The 27,334-nt window shown below is 50.0% G+C and overlaps 3 protein-coding genes and 1 long non-coding RNA gene across 6 annotated transcripts; all 4 read right to left on the reverse strand.

The window, feature by feature from the left end:
- Positions 1-559: 559 nt before the first annotated feature.
- Positions 560-4,866, reverse strand: LOC117843797 (polygalacturonate 4-alpha-galacturonosyltransferase). 2 transcript variants are annotated; one of them, XM_034724513.2, is made up of 10 exons: positions 4,566-4,728; positions 4,008-4,080; positions 3,860-3,885; positions 3,731-3,775; positions 3,015-3,210; positions 2,894-2,934; positions 2,459-2,793; positions 2,013-2,370; positions 1,318-1,905; positions 560-1,188 (listed from the first exon to the last, which is right to left on the reverse strand). In XM_034724513.2, the coding sequence occupies exons 1-10, from the start codon at positions 4,596-4,598 to the stop codon at positions 913-915; spliced, it is 1,971 nt and encodes a 656-aa protein (XP_034580404.1). In that variant the 5' UTR covers positions 4,599-4,728; the 3' UTR covers positions 560-912. The 2 variants fall into 2 exon arrangements, with proteins under 2 accessions (XP_034580404.1, XP_034580403.1); XM_034724512.2 differs by lacking the exon at positions 4,008-4,080 and having other exon boundaries at positions 4,566-4,866.
- A 1,209-nt stretch (positions 4,867-6,075) lies between these two features.
- On the reverse strand, positions 6,076-8,405 carry LOC117843798 (protein STAY-GREEN, chloroplastic). Its single transcript, XM_034724514.2, has 3 exons — positions 7,800-8,405; positions 7,295-7,684; positions 6,076-6,853 (listed from the first exon to the last, which is right to left on the reverse strand). The coding sequence occupies exons 1-3, from the start codon at positions 7,938-7,940 to the stop codon at positions 6,515-6,517; spliced, it is 870 nt and encodes a 289-aa protein (XP_034580405.1). The 5' UTR covers positions 7,941-8,405; the 3' UTR covers positions 6,076-6,514.
- An 8,120-nt stretch (positions 8,406-16,525) lies between these two features.
- LOC117845264 (uncharacterized) lies at positions 16,526-19,193 on the reverse strand. Of its 2 annotated transcripts, none has more exons than XR_004638046.2 (4): positions 18,474-19,193; positions 18,259-18,342; positions 17,340-17,495; positions 16,526-16,874 (listed from the first exon to the last, which is right to left on the reverse strand). It is a non-coding gene; the product is annotated as an uncharacterized lncRNA (long non-coding RNA). The 2 variants fall into 2 exon arrangements; XR_004638045.2 differs by having other exon boundaries at positions 16,526-16,871; positions 18,474-19,189.
- Positions 19,194-23,563: 4,370 nt separating this feature from the next.
- On the reverse strand, positions 23,564-24,398 carry LOC117846218 (NDR1/HIN1-like protein 1). The gene has a single exon (XM_034727346.2). The coding sequence runs from the start codon at positions 24,315-24,317 to the stop codon at positions 23,646-23,648; it is 672 nt and encodes a 223-aa protein (XP_034583237.1). The 5' UTR covers positions 24,318-24,398; the 3' UTR covers positions 23,564-23,645.
- Between the last annotated feature and the right edge of the window lie 2,936 nt (positions 24,399-27,334).

A 27,334-nucleotide genomic window follows, 5' to 3' on the forward strand; every position in this document is an offset into this window, starting at 1 on the left:
ACTTTTACTCACATATGTACATGAGATGTTCATCGATGAAATTTGCACATAAACACTATCATTTGCATGTCAATTCTTTTTTTCCTATATATGTGCAAGAGGGCAAATAGTCGAGGCCCGTGCGTTCTCCTGGTGCCGCACGACCTGACGTGAGCCGCGCCATTCGCCGCGTCAGCTCCAGCGACGACATCGACCGCCTCGAGGAGAACGGCCACCTGCTGCTGCAAAGGCAGGACGGGGCACTGTGACGCGCACGGGATCAAGGACCGCGGCGTGGCGAGGGTCGAACGCGCCGGGGAGAAGATGCCAGTCGAAGGCTCGTCTCGCCGCCAGTGGCGCGGCGACACCAAGGTGCCACTGCCACCTGCTGACGCAGTTTGGCCTTGCGGGGGAGGCGAGAACCGGCAGGCACGGGTTAAGAGGGAGACGGCCGTCCTGATCATGGGCATCATGGCGCCGCTGTACAGTGACAGGACGAAGAAGGGCGATGACGAGAGGTTTGAATTGTTACAGATTCAGGAATCATCACAGAAGAAACCAAGCTTTCTTCTTAAGATAGTAGAGAGAAACAGATCTATTTTAGTTAACCCATTTGATTCATGCCTTTGACTTTGGCTTGTACTTTAGATCATCTAATACATAAGGCAATGCAATTGCGACAACACTCGGTTCTGTAGGCACACCGGCCCAAATCAGCACACGACACCAACCCCAAATGCACATTTTAACAGCTATTCTCCTGATAATTCTGACGGCCAAGCAAAATGCACGTATAATTGAATAAAGAAACCGCTAGCTATATACATCACTCAATAGCTCCAGGTTTGCTGAGGTACCGCAAGGACATGGGAGCGCAACACTTCTGTCCAGCTGGCTCCTCTCCGTCAGTTCTTCTTCACGTCTATCTAGTATCTACTCACTCAAGTTGCATCCACGGATGTAAGGGTGGTCATACTTGATATACTTGGTCCAATATGGTCGGTACTTGGTCATTGCTAGCTCCAACCATGGCTTCATGTTCCCATTGTAATGGACAACAGCAGCACCATCTATCTCCGAACGGTCTATGCTTGGGTTGTATCCTAATCCAAGAACATGCCAGGACTTGTCCAGGGGATGCGTCAACTTGTAGAAGGTCAAGAGGCCCGGTGGAAGTGTCCCAAGCTTCCAAAGAACTCTGTCTTCATTCTGAAAAAACAGAACAGAAAAAGAATCGTGTGAGATATGGCCTAAACTAAGAACGTACAGATTTGCAAACGAGTTCAGTAAATCAATTTGTAAATCAACGCAATTCAGTAACGAGTTTTGAAATCTCACCATGTTTTGCCATTTGTGGTAGATCCCAGTGATATCTTTCTTCTTCCACTCCTTCAGATCAAAGATGTTCATCCCATAGGCCCAGCCGCATGCATTCGGATCAAAGTTCCGAGCAATATGTGGATTTGAAAAATTAAGATACTTGTCAAAACGGTGGAAACTCTCCCCACAGGTCTCCACAGCACCATTGACCTTCCCATTAAGATCAACATCCCACAACCCTGTCAAATCTTTCTGCACAACTATGTCATCATCGAGGAAAAGTATCTTATCCAACTTTGGATAGACCTCTGGGAGATAGAACCTCAAGTGGTTCAGCATAGAGAGGTACTTGGGGTTCCGATACTTTAGGTTTGAAGAACCTGCTGAGAGAGTGGTAGGACGATCAGCTTTGAAATAGTACTCTTTCATGGCAGCAGACTCAAGTTGCCGCAACACAGGACAGTATGATGAGTTCAACCACTTAAATTCGTCCACATTCTCAACATGGATGGTGGCCTTGCCAGGTGGGTTCAGCAGAAACCACATGTTCATGGCTCCAAAGTTTAACTTATCAGTCACAAGATGGAAAACATGTTTCTCTGGTTCCTGAAACAGTCATTTCAAGCATCACTGTTAGAAACCACCATTGTAATTTGTAAGTGTAGTAGTGAGAGCCTGAGAAGTGCAATTGATTAAAAGGACATGGCAGTTACCTTGGCATTCATGATGGTTGAGTTCACAACAACAGAGGCTGCCAAGACGTTGTCTGAGAAAAGTGCATAGTGGTAGAGACTTGGGTTTTCTAAGTTTTCACTCCTTGGGAATTTCCGTTGCTCCAGGGGGAGGAGATAGTAATCAATTGTCAAACGCATAGACAAGCAATGAATGCTATTTGGAATTGTCTTTGCAGCCAACTGGCTAAGAAATGTACTCTGCTTCTTCAAACTCCTGACCTGTTCATCTGCTGACTGAAGCATAGCCCTTAGTCTCTGAGTTATCGCTCTGCAATCATACAATTCTCCTCTAGCCTTTGATAAAACTTGACCCATTGCTCTGACTTTCTCAGGAGCGCTGCAAAGCAGATGATTTGTATAAGAAGAAAGCAAAAAAAGAAATGGAATTATTCTAGAATAACGAAAGAAGTGAAACAAGTTCACACCTGTGATGCAGGTCAGCATCTGCAGCAGCCTCTCCAACAGCCCGCTGGCTTTCCTTGATTCGGGTCTGCAGTTCTTGAAATAGACCACTCTTGTTCTTTGATTTAGCAAGCGCAGAATAGACACGAGCCATAATAAGTTGGTCCCTCATCAACCTAACTGTGGAGTCTGAATTCTCATTCTCATTCTCTTTTCTCCATATGCTGTATTTCCCAAGCACAGCAGAATCGACAGCCTTTGATCGCTCAATAGCGGCATTCTCCAGCTTAACACGCGCTTCATCATCTTTGCGCACCAACTCCATTGCTCTCTTCTCACGCCTTTTCTCCCTTAGTTTCTACAGTATCCAGGCAAGTAAAAAAGATGTAAGAAATGCATACCAAGCTACCAACAGAGACCAGAACAAGGCAATATGTATACAAGGTTAGTACTGTTACCCTTCGAGCTATTTTTGCTGCTGTGTCAACTTGATGTTCATCTGCATCGAGAAAACTTTATTCTGGTGCACCAAACCAGAAGATGGAAAATAGCTTCGGAAATTCATGTTTATATTTGTACCTGAATCTTTGGGTGATTTATTTGTTGGTAAATCATGTTCTGGCACACTGTTTTCATCATTAGCCTTGCCATCGACATACATGCTCATGTCAGTGACTAGATCATCAGTTTTCCATGAGGGGGATTCATGATTCCTAAAGAAGTCGAGACTCAAAGTGCCTGCTTCTTGCTGACTAGCAGTTATAGCGTCAATCACCTGAAGACCAAAAAAGTGCAAATACAAAGAAATTGAGGACAAATAAAAAAGATAAATGGCTGTTTCATATGCAGCCAACATAATCAATCATAGTTACTGAATTACGATAGCCATGCAATAAACAGACTGCAACATAAAGCCAGTAGCCAATATGCTAGGTCATGAAAATTATTTTCTTTACCAGATAAACTATATGAGAAAGGGAAACAACAATACTTGACAAACATGAGATAACACACAGAGAGGACAACTAGCTATAAAGCTATTGTTCATTCACCGCATTCTGGCATGGTCATTCGTTGAAACTACACATAGTTTAGCGCATAAGCTACATGCGTGTCATTCAAAAGTAGAAACATCTGGTCTTAGTATTAAGTATGATGGGAGAAGTGGACATCCACGGACCATGGTGAATCAACCTAAGGAGCATGTGTGGCAGTGTGAAGAAAAAAAAGGAACTATAGCGCTATAGAAATATCAGGGAAAAAAAATTGCACCACTGATCGCAAAATGTTCTGACCTCTTTTGGCAAAATAGATTTCAGATTCTTCATTGTCACTGCTTCCTGCAAGGGAATTCACAAAGTGAAATGAACCCTCAAGAAATATGATACTGAACCAATTGAATCCCTTTCTGGTTTGATAGGTACCTGATCGCCATTCCTGCCCTTGGGATCTGCAGGTAAACAGAAGATGTCATTGCTTTTCTATCTCAAGTAAAACAGTGAATTCAAACAGTACAGTATTCTCACAGCTAACAATGACATAATGTGGAATTATATACAATGTTAACAGTACCTCCATTACAGGTTTCAGCCGATGTTAATGCCCTATGTCGTTCAGCGTGCTTACAGCCACCCACTACATAGTTCTGTTTGCACGCGAATCCGTATAGTTTTGTTAGACGACAGCAATGTTATATGTATGCACTTCAGTTTCTATAATGGCAGCCTACTGTCACCCTCTTATATACATCAAACCAGACCAACCTAGCAACGGCAAAGTGTAACATCATGTGCTAGAGGATAACAATTCCTAAAATCACTAGGGCTACAACATCCTTTGACACAGAGAAATATGCTCTACCTACACAGTTTCCATCCAAACGGGCAGAACAAGCAACAGCACAACGTGTGCTAAAATTGACAAATCCCTAAATCGCTCAAAGCTACACAGATGATGCCTTCTCCAACTAAACCGCGTCGAACTACTGCTGGAAAGCGCATTAATCCCACAATATACACGAATTTCAACCGATATCCACTCAATCTAGGTGCTCATCGCGCAACAATAACCCGAAATTAACAATTCACAGCACCAGACATCAGGGGCTAAGGGAAGGGAGGCGAATCGGACCGGAGGCGACGTGGACATGGCCGCGACCTCCATTGCGCACGACGAAGAAGAGCGAAGGCGCGACCACGAAGAGGAACACGAGGACCACCACGGGGGGCAGCACGCCGGAGCCGGAGGCGGCACGCCTCCCTCCCCCGCCCGCGCCGGCGGTGGAGTAGGGGAGGCGCTGCTTCGGGGTCGGCATCGGCGGCGCTGCGATGCCAGTGCGGATCCGGATCCGGTCCGATCCGCCGGCGGCGGGCGGGGGCTCGCCGGAGGGCGGGGCGCGTACGCTTCGCTTCCTTGGGAGAGTGGGGAGTGGGTGTGACGAGGCGAGGAAGCCAGGAACGTAACGGAAAGCACCCGATGCTGAATCCACGGGCCGCGCCGTGGAGTGTGTGTGGCTCAGGGCCTCAGGGGGCCTTTGGGCCTTGTTGGTTCGGACGCTGCTGCTTCTAAACTAAGGGAGCCCGTTTACCCGTAGGCATGCATGGGCTGACGTGTTGTAAAAAGTGTGAACTGCAGATGCGCAGACGCTCCTAATTAAAAACTCGTAAAAAGGAAAAAAAACATGCGGATGCAATGCTTTCTCCCAGAAATGAAATTCATGCAAGCTCTTTGCAATAAAAACTAAACTACATGTCCTTGATTCCCCTTCCTCGTTTTCATCCGTCAGTTAATCGTCAGAATTGAGCATGAAAAAAAAACACAGCCATGAGAATATAGATGACAGTCAAGGAGGAACATTGGCACTTGATGAGCTGATGTGTGCTGAAAAAAAAAGACTGCACGCGTTATAATCGCCGCTTGCAAGAGCATAGCATCTTTATTCTATTTTTTCTCGTCGGTCATACTAGTGGGTTTCCGGTGATTCCTTGCTTCCATCGTTCTAACAAGCAGAAAAGCAAGCAAATGCACGGCTGCCGTCTGCCGACAATGTTGCCGCAATCAGGCAAAGGCAAGATGATTTTTCGCCCTAAACGATCCGGTGGTCTTTGGATATAAGTTGCTAAATTTTAGCAGGGTCATATTGGATATTCGGATGCTAATTAAAAGGACTAAATATGAGCTAATTACAAAACTAATTGCACAGGTGGAGTCTAATTCGCGAGACAAATCTATGAAAGCTAATTAATCTATCATTAGCAAATAGTTATTGTAGCACCACATTGTCAAATCATGGACTAATTAGGCTTAATAGATTCATCTCGCGAATTAGACTCAATCTGTGCAATTAGTTTTATAATTAGATTATGTTTAATGCTCCTAATTAGTATCAAATATGCGATGTGACATGTGCTAAAGTTTAGCAGGGCAGAGAAACCTATCAATTTGGGAGAAACTCCATAGCCAATTTTGAACCGGCACGCAAACGTGAAAGCTACCGGTAACTCCACACCGAACTCCTGGCAGCTGGCACGGCCTCGCCGGTGTCTATTCTCGGTACACACGATAATCACCAAATTCGCAACGACTCCTCCTCCCGGTTCCAGACTTCAGACGCATCTTCACACCCCTCCTGACAGAGACATTGACGCACGACCGAGATCTTTACGGTCGAATAAAATAATTTAATTTAATTAATCGTCTCCATTTACATGTGTTTATTTCACTACACAAATCAATCTAGTGGAGTTCCAGTCCAAGAACTGATGAGAGTGTACAAATGAAACTTGCCTGCTGGCCTCCTTGGACTTGCCATCTTTGCAGCAGCATGCACACACAATCTTGGCCAGTTTGCCATCCAGATCAAGCGTTCTACTAGTAGCTATGTACAAGACCACCATGTCCATGAGTTCATCATTCCCTGACCTCAACCAAGCTATTTCTAACGCTACCAATTAAAGAATAGCGCAGGCATGCATGCGATTGCAGCAGCTGCCCAGCCAAACAACAACACGCTAGTCTAGCTACGGCTTACATTTGCGCGGCATGCGGCGGTGATGGTGCCTGCGCCCGTACATGCAGTCTCACTGCTGCTGGGCCTGGCCGGCGGCGGTGGCGTCGGCGGCCATGTCGTGCTCGTGCGGCCAGGGGATGAGGCTGTGCGGCGGGAAGCAGCAGTCGCACTGCTGGGGACACCGGTGCGGCCACTCGCCCACGGGCATCGTCCGGCCCGCCTCGCCGGAGGCCGCGGCGGCGGGGTCGTCGTCCTCGGCGGGCGCGGCGGCGTCGCGGAGCGGGCCCCAGTACTCAACGCGGTTGAAGCGGGGGAGGTTGGAGTGGAAGTAGACCCACACCGTGGCTTCCTCCAGTTCCGGGTGCCGGCTGAACAGGTCGCCGTCGCCGTGCACGAACGCCTTCAGAACCTGCAGCACACAGACACAGCAGAGAGTCTCAGCCGCCCACATCCATGAACACCACGTGAAAGCAGAGAATTTTTTTTTTTTTTGAACGGGAAAGCAGAGAATGCCTGATCAAATATCTAGCGAGACAACGATCGAGCCGTACTGACTAGTACTGAGCTAATGTTCCCTTCCTGAAATCTACCGCTAGTGCGCATGATTCACAATTCAATCGTGGCTCGTGGGCAAACGACGGGCAGCGACGAGACGACAAGACGCAAAGGATGTCGAGCAGTGGTGCCGTAGCGATCGACGTGGGGTCTCGCTAACCAGGCGGTTTCTTTGAATTATTGGCGAGCCAGGCAACCAGCCAATGTGAATTCGAGGAATAAAATAGATGGGGGCACTGTGCTGTGCACTATTCAGCATGTGATCCGTGTATGTGGGCAGCAGGTGGACACGTACCACGGGGAGCTCCTTGCGGAAGATGTAGTAGCGGAGGCCGGCGATGAGGTCGAGCAGGAAGTGGCCGCCGGAGATGTGGCAGTGGACGTGCAGCGACATCCGGCCCCGCACCTTCTTCCACTCCGCCACCACCTCGTCCCGCTGCAGCCGGTTGTACCACCCCTGCAGCTGCGCGCGGTTGATGGTGTGGGAGACGGCCAGCGTCAGGCTCGCCGTCACGTCGCTGTGGGTCAGCGTGTACGTCCGCGGCAGCAGCGGCAGCGGCGGCGGCTTGGTCCCCGGGTGCCCAGGGTGCGCCGCGTGCTTGCCGCTGCTCTCCTCGTCCACGCCCAGGAACAGCACCTTCAGCTTCGACGCCTCGAAGATCGCCGGACCGAACAGCCTCGCCGTCTACACGCAGACAGGAAACAGAGCAGCAGCCCCCTGCCGACTCATCAGCTCAAAGACGCCCCAAAAAGAAATTTCCTATCAAGGGAGATCGATGGGAATCGAGCAGATCACGTACCGGCACGACGTACCGCCTCCGCCGCGCGTCCCTGGGCCGCCGCCGGAACACGACCACGGCGCCGGCGCCGAGCTGCTGCTGCTGCTTGAGGTGGGAGATCGGGAGCAGGGACATGGTAGAGGCAGAAGTGGCCGCAGCCATGTTTGCCCAATTCGTCTCGCTCGTATCCGGCGCACCAGAAGTAGCGGCAGAATCGGGACCGAGATAATAAGCTGCCGAGTCTCCGCAGAAGCTGGATCGAGCTCCGCGGAGCAGGAATCTTGCACGCCTCGTCAAGATCCCGGGTGGACGACCAGATTTAGGAGCCTGTAGCCGGTGGTAGTACGCAAGTAGTGCGGCGGTCACGCTTGCTGGTTGTAGCTCGCGATTGGCTAGATTCCTGGACCGTATGGAGATGGAGTCGTTATATGAGTGAGTGACGGGTAGGGGATGAAGAAAAAGACGCGACTCCCCGCAGGGCTGGCCGAGTAGGGTGGTGGAGCGAGGGGTCGGGAAACGTCGCGGTTGTGTGCGCGGGCGGGCAAGCTCGCTTCAGATGGGCTCTCACGTCCGTCTCCTCTCTTCTCGGCGCGGATTCGAGTCGATGCGTGTCGGAGTGGGAACTGGGAAGAAATAGCGGTCACCGTGGGCCGTGGAGGTGGGAGGAGACATCTGCACGGCGCTTCGGTGGCCGCTCCTCTGCGTCGCAGGTGTCGCGTGCTCAGTGGTGCGGTCAGGTCGACTCAGCCGTGTGGTCGTCGGGTAAGGGCCCGTTTGGTTCCTCTGTTTTTTTTTAACTTTTAGTCCTGTACACACAAAAGTTTGGACTAAATCCTTTAGCCTCCGAACACAAGATCCAAAATACTCCCAAACATGTTCTAAATTCTATTGCGTAGATTGGTTGTGTTCGTTGCGAAAAAATCCGTCTGAAATTTGCTACCTAGAACAGTGCATTCGGGTATCGAAACGCACCCGTTTCGCATCGTTTCGTGCAGTAGCGAAATGCTTCAAAACACTCCCAAACATGTTCTAGGGTCTATTGGGTAGATTGGTTGTGTTCATTGCGAAAAAATCCGTCTGAAGTTCGTTACCCTAAAGCAACGCATTCGGGTACCGAAACACACCCGTTTCGCATCGTTTTTTGTGCGTAGCAAAATGCTCCAAAACACTCCTAAACATGTGCCGGCCTCCCTCCCGCCGATGTTATTCGATGGCGCTGCGGACCAGGCCGAGGCGGACCGCTTCCTTCGTGCCGTCCACGACCCGCGCCGCCTCACGTCGCCGTCACCCGCGGCCGTCGGGAGCCTGTGCCACCTCTCCTCGTCCTCGTGGTCCTCCTCCGCCACGGTTGGGAGCGGCGCCGTGCAGGTCGCCATGGCGCAGCGCGAGGATGCCGGTGCATGCCAGGAGAGGCGCCGCCACCGCGGCTTGCCCGTCCGCGCTGGACCTCGTTCCGCCGCTGCTTGCCCGGTCGCAACTCGCCGTGCTTTGGCCCACCAGTCCGCGCACCACCGGCCCCCGTGCATCCAAGAGTGAGATCCAAAGGAAGCCATGACTTGCCGCCGCCTAGCGCACGCCTCTCCATTGATCCGAAGCTGGTCGCCGTTCGTAGGGCCTGCTGCCTGCATCAGGCCTCCTTTGTTAGATTCGATGGATTGACAGGTGAGAAACCAGTCTCTCAACAGGTGGGAGAGAGGAGGGATGAAGGTGAGCAGCGAAGGGACAAGGGAAGACAGATGAGAGGTGGGAGGGGTAAAAGAACCTTTGTTCAACTGCATTAATGGACTTTAATCTATGGAACCAAACAGGATAGGGACTGGACTAAACTTTAGTCCATTTAATCTATGGACTAAACGAACCAAACTCCCACTAACTTTCACTTGTCTTTTATAGTTAAACTTTTTTTTTATATAGATTAACTTTAACCGCGGGGACCTAGCTATGATTGGTGGTTCTCGCTTCTAACTCACCTGACGGGTGAAAGGATTTTGTATGAGATCAACATCGTAGGATGGCTTAGCGTTATTAGGCCATTCTCAATGGCCAATTTCACGGATATGTTTCTAAGAATATCACATATGTAAAATATCATTTAATTCATAGTTGAAATAGTTTCCTACAATGCACAATTTCATAGTTTGTTGTTTCCAACACCACATACAAGACACAGATTATTTTGGAAATAGTGTACACAGGGTTTCATCCCCATAAAACTCATTTCACCTCTCTCTTCATTAACTCTTTGCCACATCATCAAAAATACTGACATGGCACTGTATTTAATGAGAATAAAACTCCCATTAAGAGTGGCCTTACTATGTTGTCCCGTCTCATCTCATGTCGCACCATTTGTAGGAACCAAAAGCATGTGGATGTTGTTTTATGGAGTACATCTATTACTATTTTCGTATCACTGCTGGGGAATGCCAAACCCTCCTTTAGTACCGGTTATGCAACCGGTATTGCTATATTGGTATTAAGGGGGTCCTTGGTACAAAAGGGGAGCCTTTAATACGGTTGGTCCCCTATCAGTACTAAATTGCCTGCCACGTCACGTGTGGCCGAGGCCTTTCCTTTTCTTTTCTTTTCTCATTTTCTTTTCTATTCTTTTCTTTCTTTTCTCATTTTCTTTTTCTGCCTCGTCAGACGCTGTTCCACAACCGTGCCATGCCCGGCCGCCACGCCTCCAAGCCGCCAGCCGGTGCGCCTCCATGCCTCTGAGCGCCGAGTCTCCCGGCCGCTGTCGCCGCGCCTCTCGGCTGCCGCGCCTCCAGGCCTCTGAGCGCCCCGGCCTGATCCTTGGTGGGGGTAGCGGTAGCGGCCCCTCACGCGGGCAGCCTGGTGGCGGCTCCTTGTCGGAGGCGGGGGCATGCGGGCCTCCGGAGTGGAGGCCGGCGGCGTGCGCCTAGTGGCTCAAAGGCCAGAGGAGCATGGCCAGGGACGTGGAGAGCGGCGGTGCACGGCCAACGACGATCCGGAGGCCGGCGGCGCGCGGCCCTCCAGCGTGGAGGCCAGCGGCGCGCGGCTCCGTCACGGCCCCGAGAGGCGGCGGCAGTGAGAGGAGAGGGAGGAGAGAGGCATGAGAGATAGTGCGTGGCCGGTGGGGGAGGAGATAGTGTGTGGCCGGTGGGGAGAGGAGGGTGGGGAAATAAGGATAAGGCGTAGGGTGGGGAGATAAGGGAGAGAGATGAGGAGTCGAAGAGAGCCTTTTAGTATCGGGTGGGAGCTTCACCCGGTACTAAAGGCCCTCAGGCACATTAGTATCGGGTGGAGGCTCCACCCAATACTAATGGGTGACCTATAGTACCGGGTGGAGCCCCGAACCGATACTAAAGCGGATCACGGGGCGTTCCTGGGGAACTAGCCATTAGACTGATTAAAAAGCAATCGGTACTAAGGACTAGGACCAATGCTTAGTTTTCCAGCAGTGTATTCACTGATTGGATATATGAGTTTTGTTTTTCTAAAAATATTAATATCCGCCCTTTGGCATAGATCTAAGTTTTTCCAGTAATCTCGGCTCATAATGTGATGATAAATAAAAGGGATAAGATTATGCAAATAATTAGAAGAAAATAAAAAACAAAGTTCATTATATATGATTTCTGGTGAGCGGTATATTAATTTACAAGAGACTCCCTCACTTTCTAAGGTGACATGATAATCAGTTTATCAATTCTACAAGTGACCCTGAGCTTGTGTGTCGTGCCTTGGCATGCTCTTTTACTCGGCTACTGACCCTAAGATCTTTTTTCGGCTATACTGCATTATTAGGTGGGGCTCCTCGCCCCCTCCCTGACACTCTCGAAAAAATATACAAATAATGGTCTTTAAAAAAATACAAATGATCTAAAAATGGATATTGAGGAATCCGCGAATGTTAAACCCTTTGGCTCATATGCGAGCTATACCAAGAAAAATTCTACAAATGACCGTCTTTCAAAATAGTATGATCAAGTAGATCCGATCAAACCTCGGGCCGAGCCGAGCTGGCAAGAAAGCCCAAAAAATCCGTTCACTAACTCCATCAGACCATCAAAATCGGGCTCAATTCGAACCAGACCATCCATCGTTTTTTAGTGTAAATGTAATTTATTTTATTATTCGAGCTGAGCTAGCTCGGACCTGCTCATTTTTTCAGATTGCGAAAATCAACACCGCGCGCCCTAAATGAGTGTTGGGCTAGGCTTAGCCCGTCGGGCTCAGCCGGGCTGTCGAGCTGGGCCTGGTCTATGTGCAAGTGACATAGAAACAGGATATTAAGGAATCTGCCAATGTCAAACCCCCTTGGCTCATGTGCGGGCAACGGAGGGACTCGTCCCCACCACACCATTGGTACATGTGCGTGTTAGTGTGTGTTTGTCGTGGAAACATGGTGAGATATATAGTCCCACACTATTTGTTTGATTGAGAGGAATAGATCCAACAAAAATCCTTGCCACTGCCAGTGACCACCATTGGCACCCTCGTCCATCCCTGCATTATCCATGTCATCGTCATCGTCTCTAATGGTCCCCGGCCGTCGCGTGCCGACACGCTATATATGCAGCTTGAAGCGCCACCGACCGGCCATTGCCATCAACTGTGTGGGGTTTGAACCATCGTTCTGAGGAGGAAGATGTGTACAGGCAACCAGAGCTTGGAAATTACACTACGCCATACGGGACCTGAGGGTAGTCGTTGGACTCGATGCGCTCACATATTCTGATCGGTTAGTTCGAGTAGGGCGTTGACAGGTTGAAGGAAGGGAATGAGATATTTTTCAGGGAAGTTAACGTTCCACGCACGGGTCCGGTGGCGGATGGTGTGAGGATACAGTACACTGTTTACATGTCGCTTGGCAGCCAGTACCGTCACAGTTTTGGCTTGATGCGTGCACTACTCCTGCTAGTTCGTATAGATTGCAAGCAATGCCGTGGAATCTCTCCGAGCCATGTCGGACTCAAGAAGGAACGTTCATCACCCTAACCCTAACCGGTCACCAGATGCAACTTGGGAGATAAATCCATTCCTCAAAAGAATTAAAATAATCGTCATGGTTATCTGCTTGCCTAGTACTATATATATACGATGGGAGCTGCAAAGCTTTATCCACTTTATTTCTTTGCTCGTGAAAGAAGAGGCAGGCGTGCTCTTCTCTCTTCCTTTTTTTACTACTACTGATGATGAGTCCAACAAAAAAAAAAGTAGATGAACCGTCTTTTTTTTCCTTTTTGTCTCGTCCGCGGAGGGTCATGTCTGCCTCTCGCTTTGTTTCGGGGTCGAGACGAGTCGGAACAAAACGTGTTGAGTGAGAGGAACTCTGTACGAGACTCAGGGCCGGGGGAGCACGTGTTCAGCTCGAATTTTACAAGGCCGGATAGAACGATGGATTCCCCTCTCGTCATCTCTGCCGCCCGCGGGCTACCGGCGCGGCGCCATCGTTGGCCATCGGCGTCGCGGGAGAATCCAAAACCCGCGCGCGGACCACGGCGGTGGCAGCGCGCGAGTGCCTTGCGAGACCGAGCCATCCGTGAAGCAGTTGTTGTCACGTGGAGCCGAGCCTGTGGCGTGCGTGCGTGTTCGCGACGCTTGCAAGGCACGTCGACCCTAGCCGAGCGTGGCGTGGACCGTGGAGTGGCATGTGGCGGCAAATCGGAAAAACTGGCTTCTTCCGTGGCCTTTCGGAAGCTTTTTCAGGGAGAGATGTTGGTCCACGTACGTACGTCTGCCGTCTGGCGCTCCGCAGCCCAGCCCAGCCGCCGGGGGCGAGCGACGACCCGGCCAGCTCCGCCGAGAGAGACGGCGACACGTTGAGCGCACGTAGACGCTCTCGCCTCTCAGCTCTGCCTGCGCGCGCGACGTGTTGCGTCCCCGGTGTTCGCATTCCGCCTTCCGGGTACTTCCAGGTTCACCGCGCCGTCGCGGTCCACGCACAACACAGCAATTACAGCTCGGCGGCCGAGTACTACGGGCCATGAAAATTTCCATGTTGGTGCCGAACGTTCAGACCTTTGAACGAGTTCGGATAGAATCATCCACCAACATCTTGTTTTCGTGGGTCTCATGTACTTCTACTCGAAAAGGAACAATATTCTCAGGACAATCCTTTGAAGCTTCAAAAAGGTATCAGATTTGCTAGAGCTCAAATGCTTGATTTTTGAGTTTATCTCAATCAAAAGGTATACCGCAATACTGCTTCTGGCATGACATATGCAAGAGCCAGGTAGATTGGTAAGAGTCTAAGAAATCTATGTAAATAAATGGCGTATTCCTACATCCGTTCGTAAGATTGTTGCTGCTTCTGGTGGCTTGACATATGCAAGAGTCAGGGAGTACTCCTAAGTATTACTACCTCCATTCGTAAATAAATGGCGTTTCATATAGGAAATATCACTAACAATAACTTTACTGTTCGGAATGTCAAATAAAAATGGATGGAGGTAGTATTTAGGAGTATATGTTGTTCAGTTGCATCGAACAACCTTTAGCCCTCAACCCATCGCAGTCGACATCCTATTCAAATGATATTCACGTTTTCGCGTTGGTGCCTGTGGGCCTCAATGTCTACTGTCATCTACATGTAATAAGATCATGCAAATGCAATATTCTATTTTTTCTGTCAACATCCTAAAGTTTGCGACTTTTTTCTTCTAAATTAATGCTGTAGACCTTTTAGAAAATAACATATTATCCGCTCTCATAGATCCTAAAGTTTGTAAAGAAATTGTCCTTTTTTTTCTTTGAAAATTTCGTACAATTGTTTCTGAATGCATCTTATTTAGCCAAAGTTACACGCTCCCCTGCCGCCGTGTTGCCCGCCTGCCTTGGCCGGCTCCCTCGCTGCCCTCGCCAAGTCGCCAACGTTTGCAAACCGCCGCCGCCGGTAATTGCAGTGAACTTTCCCAACTCCAACCCGAGCTCCCCCGCTGCTCCACCTCCGCCGTCGGTCAGGCTTACTCCCGGTGACCTTCTTTAGGACCACAGCCATAGAAGCCTTGGCAACTTCGAACCCTCAACGACGGCATGACACAGAGATATATATGTTGGTCAACGTATGTACATCACTACATCAGGTCAGCGCAGCACGCCGCCCCGCCTGGCGCCTAGCCCAGCAATAGCCGCCGGTGGCGACGACCCATCTCCGCCGAGAGAGACCGACGGAGCTCATACACGTTGCGCGCACGTAGACGCCCTCATCCTCGTCCATGCTTGCGCCTGTGTGCGTGCGAATTGCGATGGTAGAGTCCCCGGTGGTGCCGCACAGGCGTGTAGTTCGCCTACGGGTACTTCAACAGGCTCGCTATATATCGTCGCGGTCCACGAACAACAGACCAACAGATCAACGAGTACTCCTACCTACGGGCAATGAAAATTTGCACGGTGTCAAGACTGTATATGTTCAGACCCAGGGACGGATCCAACGGTGGGGAGGGCAGGGCTCCTCTACCGCCTCCCGAACAGTGAGTCCCACGGCCCTGAGCCCCTCCATACTTTTTGAGGAAGAAGAAGAGAAGGGAAGCAAGAAAAGGAGGAGGAGGAGGAAGAAACCCCTCCTACGATCATGAGTTGCATCCGCCAGTATTCAGGCCTTTGAAGTTTGAACGAGTTCAGACAGGGATATCATGTGGCAATATCATCTTGTTTTCGCGGGTTTCATGTATCCAAAGAACAGCGTTTTCAAGGCAATCCTTCCCTCGCAAAGCATACTGGGATATTGTTGTTGGCATCGCATGCAAGAGCCGGTAGACTACGAAAATTAATAAACGTTTGTGTTAATTCGGATATTTCAATATAGTGTTCAGGTGCATCCAACAATCTTTACCCGTTAACCTATCGCAATCGATACAAGATACAACATGTGATTGATATTCTCTCCAAATAATTTTTCATAGTTTTGATCTGTGCTATATATATATATATATAAACCTCCCCTATTCGGTACACAAAGATAATTTATTCCGTATCCGAGCCCTCCTACGCCGCGCGTCTCTCCTCTGACCGAGCCACCCTGCGCGCCCAGACACGCAGCGTTCCCCTCCGGTCCTTTCCTCACGCACGCAGGTGGCCAATGGTGGAGCGCTCGTGTCAGGTTCGATTCCTCAAAACTGCAACTGATTTATTTCCCATTTTAACCTGCATCCACGCTCGCAGGTTAGGTGGTGGGCCTGAGCCTGATGCCTCATGTGCTGACCATTGGACATGGCCTATTCAGGCCTGATTGCTTGTTCGGAACCTTGAGTTTGCTCTCCTTAAAAACTGATGTGTGCACGCGTAAAAATAGATAATGGGATCTAGTATCATGTTTTTTTCCGGTGGCAACTAATGACATGTAGATGCAAATTTTTTGCGTCAATCTAATATGAAAGTAGTATTTTTTTTATCCTGAAGGAATAACACGTGGATGCAAATAGTAGTGTGCTAACAAAAAATATTATAGGAATGTAGTAGCATCACAGATAATTATGCATTTGCACATAGGAACCTAGATTCAACATCACGCTCCCAGACACAAGTAATACAATTGTACAACAATTATAGCACCTAGTGATCATTACAAGGAGTGAAAAGAGCTAGTAGATCTTGTACATGCAATCGCTGCATTGGAATACTGGATAGACTTCCCTGAGAAATGATAAGCATTTGACCATGGATCACAGAGTTCTCACTGTTGCAAGGCCAGAATGCCACACACAAAAAAATCTCATCCCTTACGAATAAAAAACAAAAAAAAAGATTGGAGAGTTCTCACTGTTGCAAGGCCAGAATGCCACACACAAAAAAATCTCATCCCTTACGAATAAAAAACAAAAAAAAAGATTGGAGAGGTCCATTGCTCATCACTTGCATTCAGAAATACAATCAACATGCACACTACGATTTTTTCATAATTCCAATCAAAACAATACCATGCATAGCATTTCCAGCCACATGAACCAAAGGGCAACACCACATAACTTTCTAACACTACCAAGAACCAATATCTGAATCCTAGTCCAGTTTGCCTGTGCTGCTTGCAATCATTTCACCAATTTCTATGACTTTTGCATCTTCACTTCTAAATCTTTAGCAGCTGTGCATTTCCGACTCCAGATTCTTGACACGGATTGCAATCTGCTACACATGAACGCACCATCACTCAGATTAGCAAAAAGTAGAAGTAAAATGAAAAGAAAATCCCCATGATGCTCCTTCAGATTCTTAGAAAGTGCATTGTGGCTGGTACACAGAGCTTGTACTAGAAAATATTCATAGATTTTCCATTAGCAACATGGAGCAGCTATTATTCCCCACTGGGTTGATGTCTCTCATTTGTTCCAAGTTTAAAACATACGTAATACAAGAAATACATGATCCATGAAGAAATACATGATCCATAACAATCATAGTTTAGGTGACCAGAATGTGGACAACCATCTATGTGCAGTGGCTAAAAGCATAATTCAGTGAAGAATCTGAATTATTATTGATCTAAAAATATAGTATCATTATGCATCTGAAGAATCTGAATAAAAGTAGTTTCTCAGGAATTAAACCTAATCAGATATAGTTTACATCTCTGAAAGTGAACATGTCGAATACCTGAATTCTGAGCAGATACGCATCTTCGCTCTTCACAAATAAAACTCATCAATCCGTTTAAAAAATGAACATGGTAATACTTCAAAGAACTTGACCTGAAGTTCTGGATAGGAGGTGCAGCAGAATATCCTCCTTGTGTCCCCAGACTACGCACAACTGAGGGAGATAAAATTGAGAACAGAGAAATCAAGTATTGAATGAATCAACAATAGAAGTGTCCACAGACTGCACATGAGTGATAATTTAGAATAATTTACGACTGCACACGAGTGAGAGAAACTGAGAGCAGAGAAATAAGTAGTCTCGAATCATGTATTAACTGCAGACAACAAAGAGCAGAGAGTAGCGAATAAGCGCCACTGCATGTTATGATAACAAAGGCATGCTTGTTTATCCCATATATTTAGTAAGCACTGATCATTGTACACCTTTCTTTTATATTACACATACATCTTTTCTAACATATTGGACAGTTGTAAATAAGGCAACATGCAAAAAAGTATTCTAAATCACATGGACCGAGCAAGGCAGAAACCTGAACTCTACTTAGTACAATATACTCTGATATCTGACAGAACCCTGGTTGAAGTCCACCCTAACCTTTTGTAAGTACACTCTATCAGTTAACTGCATAGTACAGACTCTTATCTAAAATGACTGGTCTCCATTGTGGTTGTGAAATAATTCTCAAATGGATATTAACCCACATCTACATCAAGCTTTTTTATGCCTCCATCAGTGTGTTTTCTGATTAGCACATCTACAATTCAGAATAAGAGAAAGACATAATAATCCTGAATACACATGAGAGGATCATGGTGACCACCTCACCTGAATCCAAGGAGGGACACTACGGATTCAGTTGAGCATTTCAGAGAATGAAATTAAGGAACATGAAGTCCCAGTTGAGTATACATACATCTCGTTTCTGCTCTCGTTGCTGACCTCCACTACGGAGTGACTAGAGAGCTCCCAGTTGAGAACTCCTGGCTGAACTTGCATCCTGATCTCGAAGGAGAAATATTGGATTCCATAGGTGGCAAGAAGCCAAGGACAGGCTGCTTGTCAGATATTTTGCAGGAAAAAAAAACAGAAATCTTGAATCTGTACACTCCATCAGGGACGGGAGCTAACCTAGAGCTTCGTTCATGGAGGCGGACGACACACGCTTGGGGAAGCTTAGGCTGGACGTCACGTGGAGGGAGGGAGCCACCGTCGTGCCGTGCAGGATCTGCCCAGATCGGCGTCCCAAATCCCATCAACCATCGCGGCACGCCCGCAGTCTACCCGCCGTCTGCCACGGTGCGGCTTGCAGCTCGCTAGGGGCGCTGTCACACATGGAGAGGGGATGAGGCCACCATGGATCCGTGCCGAGCCATCGCGGGGGCGGGGCACCTTGGATCCGCATGGCGAGGTGGGGATGACACCGAGTCTGGGTGGAAACGGGGGGAGGGGCCAACCACCGCACCACCACCTGTCGGGAGTACGGATGGGCCTGTCACCGCCTTCATCCACTGCTCCGGTGGGAGATCTCACCGGAGTTGTAGCCGGGCTTTGATCGCCTCCCCGATTGGGTCTGGATCTCATGGCCGCGCAGGGGTCGGATGGCGAGTGGAGTCCGTCGCTGCCGACGGATAAGCGCGAGGAAACGGGAGGCCGATGGCGAGGAAACGGGAGGAGCGGGAACGGGTCCAGGTGGAGCTCGGACGAGAGGAAGTGGAGCTTACGGCGGAACTCCACGCCGCGGCCGCCGCCACCGGTGGCGACGTGGGGAGAGGGGGCGGGTGGCAGCGGGGAGGGGATAGGCAATTGAACCGATGAAGTGGACCCACGACGGAGGTGATTCGATCAGGAGAAAAAAATCGGAAAAAAGAAACCGGGGGAGGCGGGGTGAGTTGGCTCGGATACGGAATAGCTAATTCCGTACGCAGGTACCGTATAATATTACTATATATACATAGAGTATATTCTATGGTCGGTTAACCCATTCAACGCACTAGAGTTATTACAATAACTTGAATGGTTTTCGACAACAATGTAATCGACTTATTAGAATTAATATGTTCTATGTCGTAATTTACTATAAATTGATTGGACATATCAATTCTAATAAATCGGCAACATTGTTGTCTGAAATCATTCAAGTTATTGTAATCATTCTAGTGCGTTGGATAGGCTGGTCACATAATAACCTATTGTATGATCGTCCACAGAATATATAAAAGACCGTGCACGTTCTGTCAACGTCCTGGAGTATTTTTATAAAAAATTTCTGCTTTTATAGATCCTAAAGTTTGTATATGCTAGTATACAGATTTTGGGTGAATTTTATTTTTTTTAGGACAGTTTTGGGTGAATTTTGTAAAACGCAGTTTCTGAATGGACTGGGCACTCGATACCCAACTCTGAAAGGCACGTGGGGGCAATATAGCAGGGCAAATACGTGGGCTATCGTGGACTGTTTTATTTTTATCAGCCTAATTACATATACTTCATGGGCCGTGACCCGTTAGGTGATTTGATTGAGCAAGGTGGTAATTTTTTTTTCCGAACTAACGGCACACGACGTGCACGTTTCTACTGAGATAGCACAAAATACACGTCGTTTCTATTGATATAGCATAAATACAAGATTATAACCTTGGAAGGCCATAACCAGGCAAAACAAAAAAAAGAAAAAAGAAACACCTAAACAACACCAACGGATCAAATTGGAACCTCAGCACTTGCCAAACTCAACTCAACATAACAACCCTGGAAGGTCGGATCGGGGCAGCCCACCACCCAAGTACTCCACGTCCACCGCTCATGCACCAACCTGCAGCACCACTACCATCACTTGGGCACAAAGCCGATAGAGGATATTCCATCATCACCGCCATCGCTGTCATTACCGACGATGTCTCACACCAAGCCCACCACTACTATGCAGGGTTGGTCGCCTCTGCTGCAAGCTGTGTAGCTATCATATCATCGGGTCCACTTGCGCCACCTCACAGAGTTATCCTACACCAGACTAACACCCGCCAAGTAGGGTTAGCCGCCGTAGAATGTTGTAAGCTGTCAAACCGATACATGAGTAGCTACCTTTGGGCAGCAACCCAGTCATCTCATCGAAGAAAGCAAAATTGCCACGTGGGACCTCCAACAGGCGTCAGAAGACCACCTTGCATCAAAGCTGCCACAGCCATGCGGGATCGCCCAACACCTTACCACACATGTCACTTCGACGATGCACATCTGTCGGCCACCACCTACCACGCTAGTCTCCATGCCAACTTCATGGTCACCGCTATCGTACGGCCCCGCCAAACCATTGCCCTCAAACGCCTAGCAGAAGTCATGTCATCTAAACTCTGTACCAATGCCCACCTCATGGCCGCCATCCACCACATGAGTCCTCGACTTGGTTTCCACCCACTCTACCACATGACCCATTCCACCAAGGTCAAAGCTTAGCACCGACTCGACCCTCGCTATGCGTGACCGATCACTGTCAAACCTCACAGTGAAGCTTCTAGCGCACTACCCACCACCATCAACACCAAGCAACACATCAACAGACGTAGGGGCTCCCGGGTGCCTCCACGGAAAGGATGCAGGGAAGAGTGCGAGAGAGAAGAAGGCCACTTTCCCCCGCTCCCACCCATCTTGGCTCCCGAGAGTGCCGCCGACATCGCAGATAATTCGTTGGGAAGATGAAGAAGGTAGAACGGAACTCCAAAGATGATGCTTTTGAGAAGGACATGATGCAAGCTGCGTTGTCATTGCCTACCTGAGACTTGGGCATGGTTTTCACCTGGAGATTCCACCACCGAAGCGAAGAGGGTGCCTTGACAACGTCCCCAACAGGAAGTGTGGCGCCCGAGACGTCGCCGTTGTCGGCCTAGCGTATTGCTGAGCAGGTTTTCACCCGACACCCACCCGCTCACCGCCACCACAAACTCACCCCCAACATGGCCACCGCCACCAACCTCTCCTCCCAGGCAGCGCCACCAACGCAACCCTACACCCTGCAGGCCGCAGGCCTCCGCAACGACGCGCCATCGCCACTCCCTCGCTCCCTGGGAGCCTGTCGCCGGGGACTGCAGATCCGGCCGCTGGAGGGTTAGGTTGAACCCCACCTTACCGGAGAAGGACACCGCGGCTGCCCGCTTCGCCCCTTGCTTAGCCTCGGCTCCTTGACGTCGCCACCGCGCGTAGCCCCCTCGCGCTGCCGCATCCACCCCGACGTGCACCACCTTGACATCGATCGTGCAGCTGCCACACCGGGCAGGGGGACCGCTGTCCCGCGTGGGGAAGCTGCCGCCGCTGCGCTTGGTGGCGGATCCAGCGCCATGGACACTGGATCAGGCCGCGAAGGCCCCGGATCCGGCTAGCACCGCCGCGTGCCGCCCCATGGTGGCTCCCTCCGACAACTACGACGCCCGCGCCCGCCAGGAGATGAATGAGGAGAAGCAAGCTGCCCCGCCGCTGCCGTCCTCGCGAGTCGCGCGGGCTTCTGGCAGCTAGCTCGGGCGGCGGCGCGGCGATGGGGAGAGGAAGGAAGGGGCGGCGGCGGCTCAAGTTTCGTCTGCCTGTGTCGCTCACGCGGGAGCAATGCAGCAAGATGGTAATTGATTTGGTAGGTAAATGCTACATAAATAAGTGTGCAAACTTCCTCTAAAATTTCTAATGCTGTCCGTAGCGGGGACTGCTAAACGATCCTCTAGTTACACGGTAGCGGAAAAAACCCTGCACCGCGGTACTGGGTGGCGTCCGCTAACCAAGCGAATGGCCGCCGGTCCGCTACTCCTAGTGGACGCGCAGGGCTCCCGCTACCCGCCTCCCGAGGCCACTAGCCCCAACGAACACCCCCTCGCGCCTCCGCTCGGACCGCCACCGCCGCGCTGGATCCGTCGCTGCTGCTGTCGGGGAGGAGGACGGGGCCGGTGGGGAGGAAGGATGTGGGCACCGGTGGGGGGAGGAGGAGGGTGCCGGTGGGAGGACGTAGGAGGGCGCTAGCGGGGAGGAAGGATGAGGGCACTGGCGGGAAGAAGGAGGAGGAGGGGCCGGTGGGGAGGAGGACGAGCGCACCGGTGGGGAGGAGGAGGACACCGGCGGGGAGGAGGACGAGCCGGCGAGAGGCGAGGTGTCGGGAGTTGAGGAGGGGGCCAGCGGGAAGGAAGAGGAGGAGCCGGTGAGGAGGGGAGGAGGGGGACAGCGGGGAGGGGAGGAGGGCCGGCCGTGGAGGAGGCGCGGGATGGTGGGAAGGAGGCACGGGAGGAGCCGGCGGGGAGGGCGAGGCGTCGGGTGGGGAGGGGAACGGTTGGGTGTTAGAGTGGGGGGAGGGAGGAGAATAAAATATGGGGTAGTCGGTGTAGAGTATGGGATATAGCGTAAGGGGTTGTTTGGATACGATGTGCTAAACTTTAGCAGGGTCACATCGGATATTCGGATGCTAATTAGGAGGACTAAACATGAGCTAGTTACAAAACTAATTGCACAGATGGATTCTAATTCGCGAGACGAATCTATTAAGGCTAATTAATCCATCATTAGCAAATGGTTACTGTAGCACCACATTATCAAATCATGGACCAATTAGGCTTAATAGATTCATCTCGTGAATTAGACTCCATCTGTACAATTAGTTTTGTAATTAGCTCGTGTTTAGTCCTTCTAATTAGTATCAAACATCCGATGTGACAGGTGCTAAAGTTTAGTAGGGGTATCCAAACACTCCCTAATATATGTGCGGAAAAAAATTAGTATAGAGGAGAGAATCTCGATGACTAGGATAAAATATTTCTTTTGGAGGATGAAAATAGAGTATGACGAGTGCGGAGGGCGAGGGACAAGAGGTGAGGTCGCTGTCGTGGGCGAGACTGGTGAGTTGGAGAAGATGAACAGCCGCATGTTTGCTATGGACGGTTGGATGAGCATCCTGGGTCCATCAGCCATCGCCTGAAATTTACAAAATTTCAGGGCCGGGATATCTCGGATAGCACCTCCCAAAACAAATCAGTGTGCAAACTCCTCAAAGAAAAAAAAAAGCAGCACATGCAAACGCAGTGTATTCTACCCTGAACCCTGAACATGAGGTTGAGCACAGCCGAATCGCCACCTGTTCATGTTTTCAGCAGATCACTTTTGCCTATTTTGGAATAGTCGAAGGCCAAAAACGAAGCGGATCGTACAGATGTATGGATCGGCATGCATCGTCTCCCAACACAGAAGTACGCTTTCTGCAATTCCTTATTCCCCCACGACCACAACTTTGATTATCTGTGCGCGCGTATGCAATTATGCATTGCGCCGATCAACTCAAGCGTCCACGAAACACTGGGGGTACTCGATCAGCGGCACGCCCCCGGCGCCGCCGCCCGCCGCGGCGTCCATCCCGAGCCCGGTGGTGACGTCGCAGCGCATGAACAGGTCGCGCCACGCGGTCCTGAACAGCCCGCTCCTGTACCTGACCTGGCCCAAGATGACGAGCCGGAGCAGCACCCGGCGCGCCGCGCAGTCCCCCGCCAGCGCGCGCACCGTTCCCTCGGACACCGGCACGGGCTCCGCGCCGCCGCCGAGGCCGCCGAACAGCAGCGACAGCGACACGTCCGCGCCGCGCTCCTGGACGACCGCGGGGAGCTCCACCGGCGCCGCCACCGGCTCCCCGCGGTACGTCACGTAGGCGATGAGGTCGCCGTAGCGCACCGAGACGCGGTCGCTCGGGTTGTGCAGCAGCAGCGTGAACTGCGCGCGCGCCGCGATCGCGTAGGGCGCCGCCGCCGCCGAGGAGGAGTTGCCAGCACTCTCCAGCTGGTACACGGCGGCGCGCGCCACAGAGGCTTGCGGCTTCACCGGGCGGTAGGTGAAGTACACGGTGAGCGCGACGACGCCGGCGAGGAGGGCGGCGAGGAGGACGGTGGCGAGAATGCGGAGGCGGCGGCGGGTGCGGTGCATGTCGCAGAGCTGGTGCTTATTCTTGGAGGTCTCCATGGTTGCATCGTTGGCCTGCTTCCTTGTGCGGCCTGAGAGCTCTCTTTACCTTTATGGCGTTTCGATCGTCATCGCCTTGCTTTTTCCCTCTTTGCTTTGGTGTTTCGTGCACAGCATCGATCGCAGACATAAAACTGAACGCATCCTGTAGCTAGGAGAGGAAAGGATCACGGGGTAGGCGTGCCGGGCGCGTCGTTGCATGCAAGGCGAGCGAGCAGTTCGCGCTGCCTTTTGTCTGCGAGCGGGTGCCGCCGGGGAGACGAAGTGCAGCCCCGGTACCATGGTGACTCAGTTCCTCTCCGTCGAAGACGACATAAATCTGGCTGGGTCTGGGTCTTTCGGTGCGGGCGGAGCCGTCGTTTCTGCGTCTCCAACTTTTGCCTTCACTACTTGAGCGCCAAAAGACCCATGGTCGCATGGCCCAACAAAAGGCCTGAAGAAATCCAGTTTTCACTGCACGTCCGTGAGCCGCTCAAGTCAAATCTCTTCTCTCTTCTATTTTTAAGGGAGTTTGGTTCCTTTTCTCTAAAGAGTTTCCGATGATTCATCTCTCTACTCTAAATTTAAATTTGCTTCGGATATTTCAAAAATCAATGTATCAACTCAGCTCCACACATGTTTTAGCTTCAAATATTCCATAAGAAACTCAACAGCTCCAATGCACCATCTTACTATTACTAAGACTTCACGTTAACCCTCACGAGACACGCTATGAAAATAGATAAATTCCAGTGACAGGTTCATGTACCAAGGATAACCTGCGGAAGGGATTCAAGGCAGCCAAGATGTAAAAAGGCCAAGAACCCAACAACAAAGAAGCTTGCTAGAGGCGGCCCAAGAGACGCCGCGGCTCATCTCCCTACCTCCTCCCCTGATCGAGGGCTGAGGGCCATAACCCGCCAGTCCAGCCAGATCGGGTGGGAGCCTGTAAGGAGCCCACAGCGCCCCACCCACTCCTTGACTTAAGAAGACCTGCGCAGGCATTAAATGCGGGGTGTGGTGTCCCTGATCGCCCCATGTGGAGGATGTGACCTGGTGAGGGGAGCCTGTAAGGAGCCCACAGCGTCCCACCCACTCCTTGACTTAAGAAGACATGCGTAGGCATTAAATGCGGGGCGTGGTGTCCCTGATCGCCCCATGTGGAGGATGTGACCTGGTGAGGGGAGCCGACCTTTAACTGGAGGGTCCAAGGGTGAAGCTACACCCTTCGGTCCACCCAGGACGACCTGCAAAGCGAGGCCACGCGCAGTCGTACGTGCCCACGCGCCCCGACGTCATCATCACCCTCGTCACTGGGGCAACCCATCAGGGTCAAGACCTTGCCCGCACGCCGGGCCCGGTACGAGCCCGTAGGTGAGGTGGGACCCAGCAACAGACGTTACGACGTGGAATGGCTGTGAGCGCACTAAAGAGGTCGAGGAAAGTCGTGACGAGCAGCACGCCCCGTCTAGGCCACTGACCACGGCCCGCCCACTCATCACCAGTATGGAAGTCAGCAACGACTCCTGTCCCGTTCACTACCATGGGGTTGGAGGACAGGACGGAACACGCCGCGTAGCAGGTCAAGCCATGCGTAAGCAGCCCACACCGCACAAGAGCCACCATACAGGGTGTGCGAAGCCCATGACCGGCCGAGAGGATAGGACAAGGAAGCCCCTTGGTGCAAGGAAGGTCCGACCACGTATTAACCCTTGACCTCTGAGGTCAGGGACCCTCTCCATTTCTCAACTTTGTCACACAGTACCTGGCCTATATAAATGGAACTGGGTCTCCTTTCTTCCTCTCTCACATTCTACACATACACCCACACATCGCACAAACACTTGCTTGCAAGCACCCCGTTGTAAGTCCAGTGCACTTAATTCAAAGAACACGACTCCTGTTGAAACTGGACGTAGGGATCTTCCCGAATCAGTATAACTCTTTATCTCTTGCGTGCTAGCCATTGGAAGTGAGGAGAGTGCGGCATACAATCACTAGTCGACGGTACGAAACACCAACATCTAGAAATTCTCATAAAAATTGGAAACATTTAGCCATTAATCTAAGTATAGACTCCGGTCATCTTAACCACTAGATCTATTATGTTTTCTAAAACATTTAGATATCCACCATTATAAAATAGTTTAAAGTAACCCTTAAATCTATAGCTAAATTACCCACCTATGTCATTATGAAACAAAATCTAAAGTAACCACACATCGTCATCTAAATTATCACATATGTCATTATAAGAAAATAATCTGAATAACCATCTAAAATTTGCATATAAATTATCCAAATCTATCACTATTAAAAATAACCTAAAGTAACCCCTAAATATGCATCGAAATTACCTATTATATGCTATTATGAAAGAAAATATCTCAAAGTACATCAATATGTTATTCTAGTTTACCTACCGTTGTTAATATAGAAAATAATAACTCATTTAGTTATATATGTAGCATGCATGATGTGTGTGTGTCTATTTACAGGCTATGTATGCATAATGCATATATGAAAGAAGAGACTAAACTGCCGATTTCTATGCTCAACACATAGCTCAAACTAAAGATACATATGAGTTTTTAATACTTACATTTAATGTATGAAATAGCGGGCTATAGCGAGGCTATAGCGGCGCTATAGCTGTTGATGCTAGGCTGCTAGCTGCCGCTACAATATTGTTGTACTAATAAACGGGCCATAGCGGCGCTATAGTGGGTTATACCGGAGCTATAGTGATTGAGCACAGCTCTACGCTAAATCCCATAGCCCGCTATTTTGTACATTGTTTATATTTATCAAAATTACTAGCCCATGCAATAGCACGAGTTGATAGACTAGTTGAAACAAATCACGCATACAAATACCATTTATATGTGCTCCATAGGAATATGCAATATATACAGCTTTTGGATCGTTGTGTCAAATTTGGTAAAAATAAACTACAATAAACATGCCAAGTCAACGTAATTAATTTGCTGTCTCAGAAAATATGTTCGGGTACCCACTTGCAATCCCAACCAAAAAAC

This window comes from Setaria viridis, chromosome 2 (assembly GCF_005286985.2).
Source record: "Setaria viridis chromosome 2, Setaria_viridis_v4.0, whole genome shotgun sequence".
Taxonomy (NCBI): Eukaryota; Viridiplantae; Streptophyta; class Magnoliopsida; order Poales; family Poaceae; genus Setaria; species Setaria viridis.